The sequence below is a fragment of the Hyperoodon ampullatus genome (assembly GCF_949752795.1).
Source record: "Hyperoodon ampullatus genome assembly, chromosome: 1".
Lineage (NCBI taxonomy): Eukaryota > Metazoa > Chordata > Mammalia > Artiodactyla > Ziphiidae > Hyperoodon > Hyperoodon ampullatus.
Genome location: NC_136914.1, coordinates 11,786,584 through 11,799,250, shown reverse-complemented (window position 1 = coordinate 11,799,250; position 12,667 = coordinate 11,786,584). Strand labels below are relative to the sequence as shown.

Genomic DNA, 12,667 nt, shown 5'->3' with positions numbered 1-12,667 from the left:
ACATTCGAATTATAGGGGTCCCAGAAGAAAAAGAGGAAAAGAAAGGGACTGAGAAAATATTTGAAGAGATTATAGTTGAAAACTTCCTTAATATGGGGAAGTAAATAATCAAGTCCAGGAAGCGCAGGGAGTCCCATACAGGATAAATCCAAGGAGAAACATGCCAAGACACATATTAATCAAACTATCAAAAATTAAATAGAAAGAAAAAATATTAAAAGCAGCAAGGGAAAAATAACAACTAACATACAAGGGAATCCCCATAAAGTTAACAGCTGATCTTTCAGCAGAAACTCTGCAAGCCAGAAGGGAGTGGCAGGACATATTTAAAGTGATGAAAGGGAAAACTGTACAACCAAGATTATTCTGCCCAGCAAGGATCTCATTCAGATTCAACGGAGAAATTAAAATCTTTACAGACAAGCAAAAGTTAAGAGAATTCAGCACCACGAAACCAGCTTTACAACAAATGCTAAAGAAACTTCTCTAGGCAAGAAACACAAAAGAAGGAAAAGACCTACAATAACAATCCCAAAACAATTAAGAAAATAGTAATAGGAACATACATATCGATAATTACCCTAAATGTAAATGGATTAAATGCTCCCACCAAAAGACAGAGACTGGCTGAATGGATACAAAAAGACATAGACTGGCTGAATGGATACAAAAATAAAACCCATATATATATACTGTCTACAAGAGACCCACTTCAGACCTAGGCACACATACATACTGAAAGTGAGGGGATGGAAAAAGATATTCCATACAAATGGAAATCAAAAGAAAGCTGGAGTAGCAATTATCATATCAGAAAAAATCGACCTAAAACTAAAGACTATTACAAGAAACAAAGAAGGACCCTACATAATGGTCAAGGGATCAATCCACGAAGAAGATATAACAGTTGTAAATATTTATGCACCCAACATAGGAGCACCTCAATACATAAGGGAAATGCTAACAGCCATAAAAGGGGAAATTGACAGTAACACAATCATAGTAGGGGACTTTAACACCCCAATTTCACCAATGGGCAGATCATCCAAAGTGAAAATAAAAAAGGAAACACAAGCTTTAAATGACATGTTAAACAAGATGGACTTAATTGATATTTATAGGACAATCCATCCAAAAACAACAAAATACACTTTCTTCTCAAGTGCTCATAGAACATTCTCCAGGATAGATCATATCTTGGGTAACAAATCAAGCCTTGATAAATTTAAGAAAATTGAAATCATATCAAGTATCTTTTCCAACCAAAACGTTATGAGACTAGATATCAATTACAAGAAAAAATTTGTAAAAAATAAAAAATACATGGAGGCTAAACAATACTTAATAACCAAGAGATCACTGAAGAAATCAAAGAGGAAATAAAAAAATAACTAGAAACAAATCACAATGAAAACACGACGGCCCAAAACCAATGGGATGCAGCAAAAGCAGTTCTAAGAGGGAAGTTTATAGCAATACAATCCTACCTCAAGAAACAAGAAACATCTCAAATAAACAACCTAACCTTACACCTAAAGCAATTACAGAAAGAAGAACAAAAAACCCCAAAGTTGAGCTGAAGGAAAGAAATCATAAAGATCAGATCAGGAATAAATGAAAAAGAAATGAAGGAAACAATAGCAAAGATCAATAAAACTAAAAGCTGGTTCTTTGAGAAGATAAGCAAAATTGATAAACCATTAGGCAGACTCATCAAGAAAGAAAGGGAGAAGACTCAAATCAACAGAATTAGAAATGAAAAAGGAGAAGTAACAACTGACACTGCAGAAATACAAAGGATCATGAGAGACTACTACAAGCAGCTATATGCCAATGAAATGGACAACCTGGAAGAAATGGACAAATTCTTAGAAAAACACAACTTTCCGAGACTGAAACAGGAAGAAATAGAAAATATGAACACACCAATCACAAGCACTCAAATTGAGACTGTGATTAAAAATCTTCCAACAAACAAAAGCCCAGGACCAGATGGCTTCACAGGCGAATTCTATCAAACATTTAGAGAAGAGCTAACACCTATCCTTCTTAAACTGTTCCAAAAAATAGCAGAGGGAGGAACACTCCCAAACTCATTCTACGAGGCCACCATCACCCTGATACCAAAACCAGACAAAGATGTCACAAAAAAAGAAACGTATAGGCTAATATCATTGATGAACATAGATGCAAAAATCCTCAACAAAATACTAGCAAACAGAATCCAACACCACATTAAAAGGATCATACACCATGATCAAGTGGGGTTTATCCCAGGAATGTAAGGATTCTTCACCACACGCAAATCAATCAATGTGATACACCATATTAACAAATTGAAGGATAAAAACAGTATGATAATCACAATAGATACAGAAAAAGCTTTTGACAAAATTCAACACCCATTTATGATAAAAACTCTCCAGAAGGTAGGCATAGAGGGAACCTACCTCAACATAATAAAGGCCATATATGACAAACCCACAGCGAACATCGTTCTCAATGGTGAAAAACTGAAAGCATTTCCACTAAGATCAGGAACTAAGATCAAGATCAAGGTTGCCCACTCTCACCACTATTATTCAACATAGTTTTGGAAGTTTTATCCACAGCAATCAGAGAAGAAAAAGAAATAACAGGAATCCAAATCAGAAAAGAAGAAGTAAAACTGTCACTGTTTGCAGATGACATGATACTATACATAGAGAATCCTAAAGATGCTACCAGAAAACTACTAGAACTAATCAATGAACTTGGTAAAATAGTAGGACACAAAATTAATGCACAGAAATCTCTTTCATTCCTATACACTAATTTTGAAGAATCTGAAAGAGAAATTAAGGAAACACTCCCATTTACCATTGCAACAAAAAGAATAAATACCTAGGAATAAACCTACCTAAGGAGACAAAAGACCTGTATGCAGAAAACTATAAGACACTGATGAAAGAAATCAAAAATGATACAAAAAGATGGAGAGATATACCATGTTCTTGGGTGGGAAGAATCAACATTGTGAAAATGACTATACTACCCAAAGCAATCTACAGATTCAATGCAATCCCTATCAAACTACCACTGGCATTTTTCACAGAACTAGAACAAAAAATTTCACAATTTGTATGGAAACAGAAAAGACCCAGAATAGCCAAAGCAATCTTGAGAAAGGGAAAAGGAACTGGAGGAATCAGGCTCCCTGACTTCAGATTATACTACAAAGCTACAGTAATCAAGACAATATGGTACAGGCACAAAAACAGAAATACAGATCAATGAAACAGGATAGAAAGCCCAGAGATAAACCCATGCACATATGGTCACCTTATTTTTGATAAAGGAGGCAAGAATATACAATGGAGAAAAGACAGCCTCTTCAATAAGTGGTCCTGGGAAGACTGGACAGCTACATGTAAAAGAGTGAAATTAGAACACCCCCTAACCCCATCCCCAACAATAAAGTCAAAGTGGATTAAACAACTAAATGTAAGGCCAGACACTATCAAATTCTTAGAGGAAAACATAGGCAGAATACTCTGACATAAATCACACCAAGATCCTTTTTGACCCACCTACTAGAGAAATGGAAATAAAAATAAACAAATGGGACCTAATGAAACTTAAAACCCTTTGCACAGAAAAGGAAACCATAAACAAGACAAAAAGATGACCCTCAGAATGGGAGAAAATATTTGCAAATGAAGCAACTGACAAATGATTAATCTCCAAAATTTACAAACAGCTCATGCAGCTCAATATCAAAAAACAAACAACCCAAAAATGGGCAGAAGACTTAAAAAGACACTTCTCCAAAGAAGATATACACATTACCAACAAACACATGGAAGGATTCTCAACATCACGAATCATTAGAGAAATGCAAATCAAAACTACAATGAGGTACACCTCACAACCAGTCAGAATGGCCATCATTAAATATCTACAAACAATAAATATTGGTGAGGGTGTGGAGAAAAGGGAACCCTCTTGTACTGCTGGTGGGAATGTAAATTGATACAGCCAGTATGGAGAACAGTATGGAGGTTCCTTAAAAAACCAAAAATAGAACTACCATATGACCCAGCATTCCCTTACTGGGCATATACCCTTAGAAAACCATATTTCAAAAAGAGTCATGTACCCCAATGTTCATTGCACCTCTATTTACAATAGCCAGGACAGGAAAGCAACCTAAGTGTCCATCGACTGATGAATGGATAAAGAAGATATGGCACATATACACAATGGAATATTACTCAACCATATAAAGAAATGAAATTGAGTTATTTGCAGTGAGGTGGATGGACCTAGAATCTGTCATTCAGAGTGAAGTAAGTCAGAAAGAGAAAAACAAATACTGTATGCTAACACATATATATGGAATCTAAAAAAAAACCCAAAAAACTGGTCATGAAGAACCTAGGGGCAGGACAGGAATAAAGATACAGATGTAGAGAATGGACTTGAGGACACAGAGAGGGGGAAGGGTAAGCTGGGACGATGTGAGAGAGTGGCATGGACATATATACAGTGCTAAATGTAAAGTAGATAGCTAGTTGGAAGCAGCCACAAAGCACAGGGAGAGCAGCTCCGTGTTTTGTGACCACCTAGAGGGGTTGGATAGTGAGGGTGGGAGGGAGATGCAAGAGGGAGGAGATATCGAGATATATGTATATGTATAGCTGATTCACTTTGTTATAAAGCAGAAACTAACACACCACTGTAAAGCAATTATACTCCAATAAAGATGTTTAAAAAATAATGAAAAAAAATGATCCACCAACGTCCACGTTATAATAAACTTTTCCCATAATTACTAATGCAAAGTAGTTTTGTTTATATTATTAACCTTCCGAGTAATTAACAAACTTAAAATTCATAAGTATGCTGGCTACCAAAGAATCTCTCTGTACTTAATTTCATTTTGGCTTTAAAAGTATTTTATTTGAAATAAAATATAAAAGCAGCAGTAAAATTTTCTAACTATAAAAACACACGGACGTGTGCTTATGCCACTGTAATATTTTGAAGCAAGATAACTGTGTAATAAAAAGACCTAAGTACTCTGCTACCTAAGATATTTCAAACTAAGTATCAGAATACAGATCAGTGAACAAATTTCTAGTGAATAGATGACAGGTAGAGTTTTTTTACAGCTTTTGGTAACAAATATTAAGGTATTTCCTGCTTTATTAAAACCTAGTTTCTTATTGTGAATATCTAAGTATCTCAACTTATTTTTTTATAGTACTTATGGATGAGCTCCAAATACATTCTTTATTCTCTAATTTTGCACTGCTCAAATATGTGCTTAATTTTGTGGGAAAAAGGACGGCAGAACTGAACAATGGCACAAAACAAAACAAAAACAAAATGTAAAACACAGTTCTATAGGCTTATGCCCCAACATTTTCACATAAATATTGCAATAAGTATATTCAATAATTTGTTCCTTAATTTCTATCACTTTCTGTTACCTGTAAAATTTATATTCTATCTGACATATATATATATGCATAAATATAAAATATATAAATATATATACACACATACATATATATGTGAGAGATATATCTGATGTAGCTTATAAATCAGAAAACTAAATCTTTATTAAAGTCTTTTACATGGTTAAGAATTTTACAAAATTTCTGTTGGACTCAATTGAGATTTCTAATTATAAGTTCCTTATTTTTGACTTTTGGCATTTTCTCATGGCACTGAAATTAATGTCCTAGCATGAGCAGCAGGACACACTTGAGTGCAATCAGGGCAGCGAGGCAGGTGTTGGCCAGGCCACCTTGGCAATCAGTCTGCTTGGCACAGACAATCTCAAAATCACTCTCACATTCCCACACCGTGCTTTATTCTTCCATTGACCTCTATGTCTGACCTCTCCCGAAGAATTATAATCAAGAAATTATTATTGTTGCTTTTCTTTGTAACTTGCATACTTACAATCAGGAGGCATCTTTTCCATAAATACCGTGTAATATTCTTTTAGAAGTTCAAAATTTTCCTGATTAATACTTTCTTGCAAAGAGACATCTCCAAACCTAAACATAGAAAAAAGAGAACACTTATGGGTTATAAAATAGCACCCGAAAGTTACTTTTTTTAATCTTTCTTTTTTAAATAGGTGGCAATAGTTTTGTAAGGAAGGAGTCTCTGTGTTCTAAGCAACATTGCGCAAAGGTGATTTCAACTATATTCTAGTCTCTACCGGCCCTGACTCTGCCAATCCCTATTGACCCACCAAAATATTCCCACAGTCATCAAATGTGAACCTGAATGAAATATGAAATCTAAAACACCAACCCCGTGCCTCTGCATAATCGATACACAGTTAATGTTAGTCTCCCTACCTCTGCAGGGCTATATCTCTAAAGACCTAAAAACTCTTCCTTCTCTCTTTTTATCCCTCCGATATCCCTCTTCACCAATGACAGCTTGAGGAGAGGTCCAGAAGACCAGGACTGAACATTGGGCTGCATACAGTCTTAAACACACTGTCAACTGCTATAGGCACATGTAGAGTACTCCAATCTCCCAGGGACTGGTTCACTTCTGTGGCCCTTTCTTTCTGCCCACACCATGAAGGATGCCAGCCTCTGTACTAGTGCTCTTCTGCCACCTTCTTCAGGCAAACTTTCTACCTGTATATCACTGACCTTGTGTTTTCTTTAAGCCCTTCTCGGGTTTAAACTTAAAATCCTCTTGTCTCTCTATAAAAGGATGCCATGCAAATGGCTTCCAATATGTATCTTCATCCAAATGGCTTGCAATATGTATCCTCATCCAAATATCTCCATTCAAATCTGTATTTCTAGATGTCAACTGAAAATTTCAAAGTGAATTAACCCACACCACTTCAAATGCAACCTAACCAAAAGCTGAAACCACCTCCTCCTTTTGTTTAGAAATAGGCATGTTTCTAATATTCTGCCACTAATTCAGGTTCAAAATCTAGGCACCCTTTTGGATTTTCTTGGTTTTCTGCACTCCATCCACTATTCACTGATATATTCACATCTCTGGTATCCTTTCCTTCTTTTTCTTTACCACTGTCATTTTAGGTATTTAGTAATATTCAGTCTCGACTGGATATAAAGCCTCCCAAATATGAGAAGCGCTATGCCTCCAGGCTCCTTCCTTTCCAATCTATCCCTTACATCATGGTCAGATCATTCATTCATTCAACAAATATTTATTTAACATCAGCCATGTGCCAGATGCTGCATGGGCAATGAATGAAATGTTGGAGAAGTTAGTCTACCACCCGTTTCATCATATCCACTCACTAAACTTAACTGCATCTCCTCTCTGTGTAAGAACAAAGTCCAGTCTCTTTAGTTTAGCATCTAATGTCTCCACAAAGGCCTCTGAAACCCTTTGTTTGTGGGAATGGAATTACACTCTTCTACTTTACCAGCAGGATTTTGATGCCTTTGGGACTTTTCACATGCTATTCCTCCTCTGACTAGGAAGCCTTACCTTCCTTATCAGCTTGATTAATTCTGATTTGTCCTTCAAAGCCCTGTGGAAGGTGCATGTATACTATGAAAACTTCCTGATGAAATGTTCTCCCATCTGTGAATCACTTTCTTTCCTCCATGAATCCTGTCCCTTCTACATCTTTGTTTATTGTATGAGTCAAACTGTAGTGTATCATTTGTTGAACTGTCTTCCTTACTGGATGGTAGGTCCTTTCAGGATGGGGATCATGTCAGTTCTTCTTGTTACACTGCCTGTTCCCTGTGTCCCACAGCTTGGCAGAGTAATGCGTGGTGCAGACTCAATGTTCAATAACTTTACTGAGTTAAACTTGGAGGACAGGAATACGAACCCAGGAAAATCTACAGGAGAGTTAGCCTGAACTCTGAAATACACTCTTCTACCTTTTTCAGACATTATAAACACCTGGTATTTAAAAAATGTTATCCTTGCTGGAGTAATACTAGTGTTACAGACTAAATGTTTGTGTCCCCCCAAAGATCATATGTTGAAGCCCTAACCCCCAGTGTGGCCGTGTTTGAAGATGGAAGCTCTGAAGAAGTCATTAAGATTATGAGGGTGGGGCCCTGAACCAGTAGGATTAGTGTCCTTGTGAAAAGAGACATCAAAGAGCTAGTTCTCTCTCTCTACACACACAAAAAAGAGGTCATGTGAGCACACAGCAAGAAAGCTGAAGACAATTCTCACCAGAAACCAAATTGGCCAGAATCTGGGACTTCTGAGCCTCTAAAACTGTGAGAAATAAATTTCTGTTGTTTAAGCTGCACAACCTGTGGTAGTTTGTTATGGTAGCCCAAGCAGACTAATTAGTACTTACTTATTTAAAAATGGATACACATTACATAAGTTTTGGCTATGGGTACATATATAGTAACATATTATACCTGGATTACATAGCATACCTAACATGTGAATGTTGATGGAAAAAGCTCAAAATTCAGAATTAGAAAAATAAAGCTCATAGAACAAAGTGATTTGCTCAAAGTAGTAGTTGGTTGATATCCGAGGGCCAGCCTTCCTGCTTCCCTTTGTGTTTCTCTCTATTTTGCAGTTGTGTCTCCTTTTCAAATCCTATGTATCTTAAACAGCATCCAGGTATGAAAAAATACTTTTATTTATTTATTTATTTATTTATTTTGCGGTACACGGGCCTCTCACTGTTGTGGCCCCTCCCATTGTGGAGCACAGGCTCCGGATGCGCAGGTTCAGCGGCCATGGCTCACGGGCCCAGGTGCTCCACAGCATGTGGGATATTCCCGGCCCGGGGCATGAACCCATGTCCCCTGCATCGCAGGCGGACTCTCAACCACTGCGCCACCAGGGAAGCCCGAAAAAATACATTTTTATAGGCAAGACAGATGAGAGAGAAGGGAAGGGGCAATTAAAAAAAAATAAAGTGACTAACATCTAAAATAGTAACAATGACATGTAAATTAACCTAATCTAGAGGGCTTGAAAATACAATGCTAACTATTCCTTTACAGAAAAGTCTGTAAATGGAGAGTCTCACATCTCTCTCAAGACTGCACTCACAGGCCTTAACTTAGTAATTTAAACTCCAAACGCTCTGTACTCTAGTGTACCAAAGAAGAGACAATTAATTTAGAGGGCTGTTTTGCCCCCCAATTGTTCATAAATATCATTTACCTCCCAAATTGTATAATTTATGTTCATAAATATCATTCTCCTCAACCTGTGAACTTGCTGTGAGACAACATATAAAGATGACTGGAATATAATCTGATCTTACATAATTATTTGCAAAAGTACTTAATTATTGAAGAATCAACTTTTTGTACAATACAGTGAAAAAAATATATTCTGATTTAAGCATACTATAACACAAGAGACTAATAGCTTCCACACAGTTTGAGATTAAACATGCAATACAAAACTGGCATGGAATTTTGTAACTGGCAAGTGAGAATTATGAAAATCTATGTTGTCCAGTAAATCTTTTGGATGAAAGGGAGAGATGGAGAAATCATTGAAAATAGTAGCTAAAAACAGGCACCTTCACCATCATTGAAATTCAAGATGGCTATAAATGTGGTGGTAGTTTTAGTTCAGTAAAAAACATTAATAAAGGATTAAAACGTACTTATCAAGTCATGGCAAAGAATATGCCAGCTACCTATGGGGGAAGGAAACATTTAGAGAGTGAATTATTGACAAGGAAGCATTTTAAAATACTCTTCAAAAGTTTTGCTTTGGGGGAAATTTTCCAGCTAGGCTTTACAGCAAGACACTAACTTCTTTCTCTGAGAAGTTTTAGAGAATCTTTTAAAAATGTGTTCTGTGAATCTTAACTCTTATCCACGTTTTCGATAATCTCTACATGGGAATCATGTAAGATGCAAAAGTAATTCCTTTGTCTGCTCAAAGCATTTTTTTTGACAGTTGCTTGTGCTATCACATACAATCATCTGTCATTTAACTGAGAAAATTATTATGAAAAGATGTGTTGTCATCCTCCAATAACAATTATTTTAGTAAATAAATTTTAAAAATTATTTAAATAAATAAAATTTAAAAATTAAAAAAAGTTTTTTGAATAAATAAAAAAATTATTTTAGTAAATAAAACAAAAGGATAAAATAGCATGTTTTATTAGGTCCAGAAAATTTGGACACAATTAGCAGAGTTTACAATGTTGAAATACATATAAGCACAAAAAATTCTAAAATTAGATACACACATGTAGGTATTTGGAAACATGAAGAAAGTTAATCCATGTGAATATTTTGGTATTGACACCAATATTTTCCTTGTTATTTTGCCATATTTAAATTTGATGTGGGCCAGGAATCCTTAAATATGAATAATTCTGCTTGCCATATCAAATAACTTTGTACTGATACAAAGGAAAATGTTACCCATGAATCTAATTTCTATGTGCAGGAACACGTGGAATTATTTAGCATATCCATAACAATTAAAAAAATCAAGTACCGACCTTATATCTGAAGCTTACCTCTCAGCAAGAGTTTGCTGTTCATTGATTCCAACATTAAAAAGTACTGGATACACATGAAGCAACTGTCCTTCTTTAATCTGTAGAGGCAGGGACTCAAACATTCTGCCTGGAAGCTTCACCTCCACCACATAGTGTTCACTGGAGAAAGAGGAGGGCAAAGAGAAGCAGCCTTGCTTTATTTCATTCAATTTTATGTTACTTTAGATTCATAGGAAAAAAACAATAAAACAGTTGGAATATAGCAGTGATTTAGGTTTTTGGCTTACATCTGCTTATTTTTTTTTATTAATTCATTTGATAATCATTTCATTCACTTCATTATTAAATTACTTGGCATAAAGAGTCATTTACATTTATCTCCATTACTCTGAGGTTTTTTTAGGAAAGGAAGAATATTTAGTGCATCTTCGTGTAAAAGGGCCATGTGCATAAGAGCTTCAATATTTGTTTTCTTGAGTTAATTATTTAAAAACCCAGTCTCAAGAATAAGAAAAGCAATTTAATGATGGATTTTTTAATATAGTGAAACTAATGAACCAAATCATTTATACGTTTTTTAGCATGGCCTAATTGTTATTACTGATGAACCTCTGTGATGACCTGATGGAAATGTAATGGTTTCATTATTTAAGATGTAACCTTTTGGCTTTCCTGATCATTTTGCAACATTAACATATCACCAGAGCATTTTTTCTTTGGAAATTTCCATTAAAAATTACCCCTAATGTTTAGTGTTGAAAATTTAAATTAGGATTCACAAAATAGGGTCAATAAGAATAGCTGCTTGTAGATTCTGAAACTTGATATCGTCTGATCCAGTGTGACTTGATTAAAGAAATGTCAAGTTTCACCTGGAATTTAGGAAAATCCATGTGTTTCCTGAACTATATAGAGTGCTGGTGTTGTAACATGTGTATGGGGCAACGAAGAACAGGACAATTAGAGAGTCTCTGTGAAAATCTTTTCAGTTTCTCTAGTATAATAATACTGATATGTACTCTGGATACTTGACAGTGAGACTTGTTTCTTACCTCAGCTTTGAACTAGAGAATCTGGAAATACCATCAACCCAGCAAGCAGGGATGTTAGCACTACCCTCAGAAGATGGACACTTTATTTTTCTTTTCTAAATTGCTCTGTGTCCTTTACAATAGCCTGGCTAACAGAAGGCTGATGTTTATTTCAAAATTTTCAGGAATATGAGAAGATTCAATGAGCCAAGCCTGCATTTAAAGATTTCTCTGAAGGTAAAACATTATACACATTCTTTATGATAACTTTTTTTTAAATTGAAGTATAGCTGATATACAATGTTGTGTTTCAGGTGTACAGCAAAGTGATTATTCTTTTTCAGATTTTTTTCCATTATAGGTTATTACAAGATACTGAATAGTTCCCTGTGCTATACAGTAGGTCAATGTTATTTATTTTTTATATAGTAGTGTGTATCTGTTAATTCCATACTCCCAATTTACCCCCCACCCTTTTCCCGTTTGGTAATCATAAGTTTGTTTTCTATGTCTGTGAGTCTATTTCTGTTTTGAAAATAAGTTCATTTGTATCATTTTTTTTGATTCCACATATAAGTGATATCATGTGATATTTGTCTTTGTCTGACTTACTTCACTTAGTATGATCATTTCTACGTCCATCCATGTTACTGCAAATAGCATTATTTCATTCTTTTTTATGGCTAATATTCCATTGTATATATGTACCACATCTTCCTTATTCATTCATCTATCAATGGGCATTTAGGTTGCTTCCACGTCTTGGTTGTTGTAAATAGTGCTGCTATGAACATTGGGGTGCATGTGTCTTTCTGAATTATGGTTTCTCTTGGTAGTCATATAGCAATTTTAAGTTTAACTTTTTAAGCAACTGCCCAACTGTTTCCAAAGTGGCAGCACCACAAGTAATAAAGGAGGATTCCATATTTTCCATATCCTTGCCAACACTTGTTACTGTCTGACTTTTTGATTATGATTATTCTACTGTGAGTGAAGTGGTGTCTAATTCTGGTTTTAATTTGTAGTCTCCTAATGACTAATTATTTGAGTATGTTTTCATGTGCATATAAGCCATTCATATATCTTATTTGGCAAAATATTTATTCAAATTCTCTGCCCATTTTTAAATTAGATTTTTTTCTTTCATTATTGAGTTGTAAGATTTCTTTTT

The 12,667-nt window shown here is 35.2% G+C and overlaps 1 protein-coding gene across 9 annotated transcripts in view; it reads right to left on the bottom strand.

Moving 5' to 3' along the window:
- Positions 1 to 12,667, bottom strand: part of INPP4B (inositol polyphosphate-4-phosphatase type II B) — a gene marked incomplete at both ends in the record, with an annotated part of 346,425 nt that overhangs the window by 67,418 nt on the left and 266,340 nt on the right. For 7 of the 9 annotated variants that reach the window (XM_079705832.1, XM_079705833.1, XM_079705831.1 and 4 more), the window contains 2 exons: positions 5,953 to 6,050; positions 10,484 to 10,624. The exons of the other annotated variants lie outside the window; for them this stretch is intronic. In XM_079705832.1, coding sequence (XP_079561958.1) covers positions 5,953 to 6,050; positions 10,484 to 10,624 — 239 coding nt within the window. The remainder of the gene's footprint in view (positions 1 to 5,952; positions 6,051 to 10,483; positions 10,625 to 12,667) is intronic. 9 annotated transcript variants of the gene reach the window in all.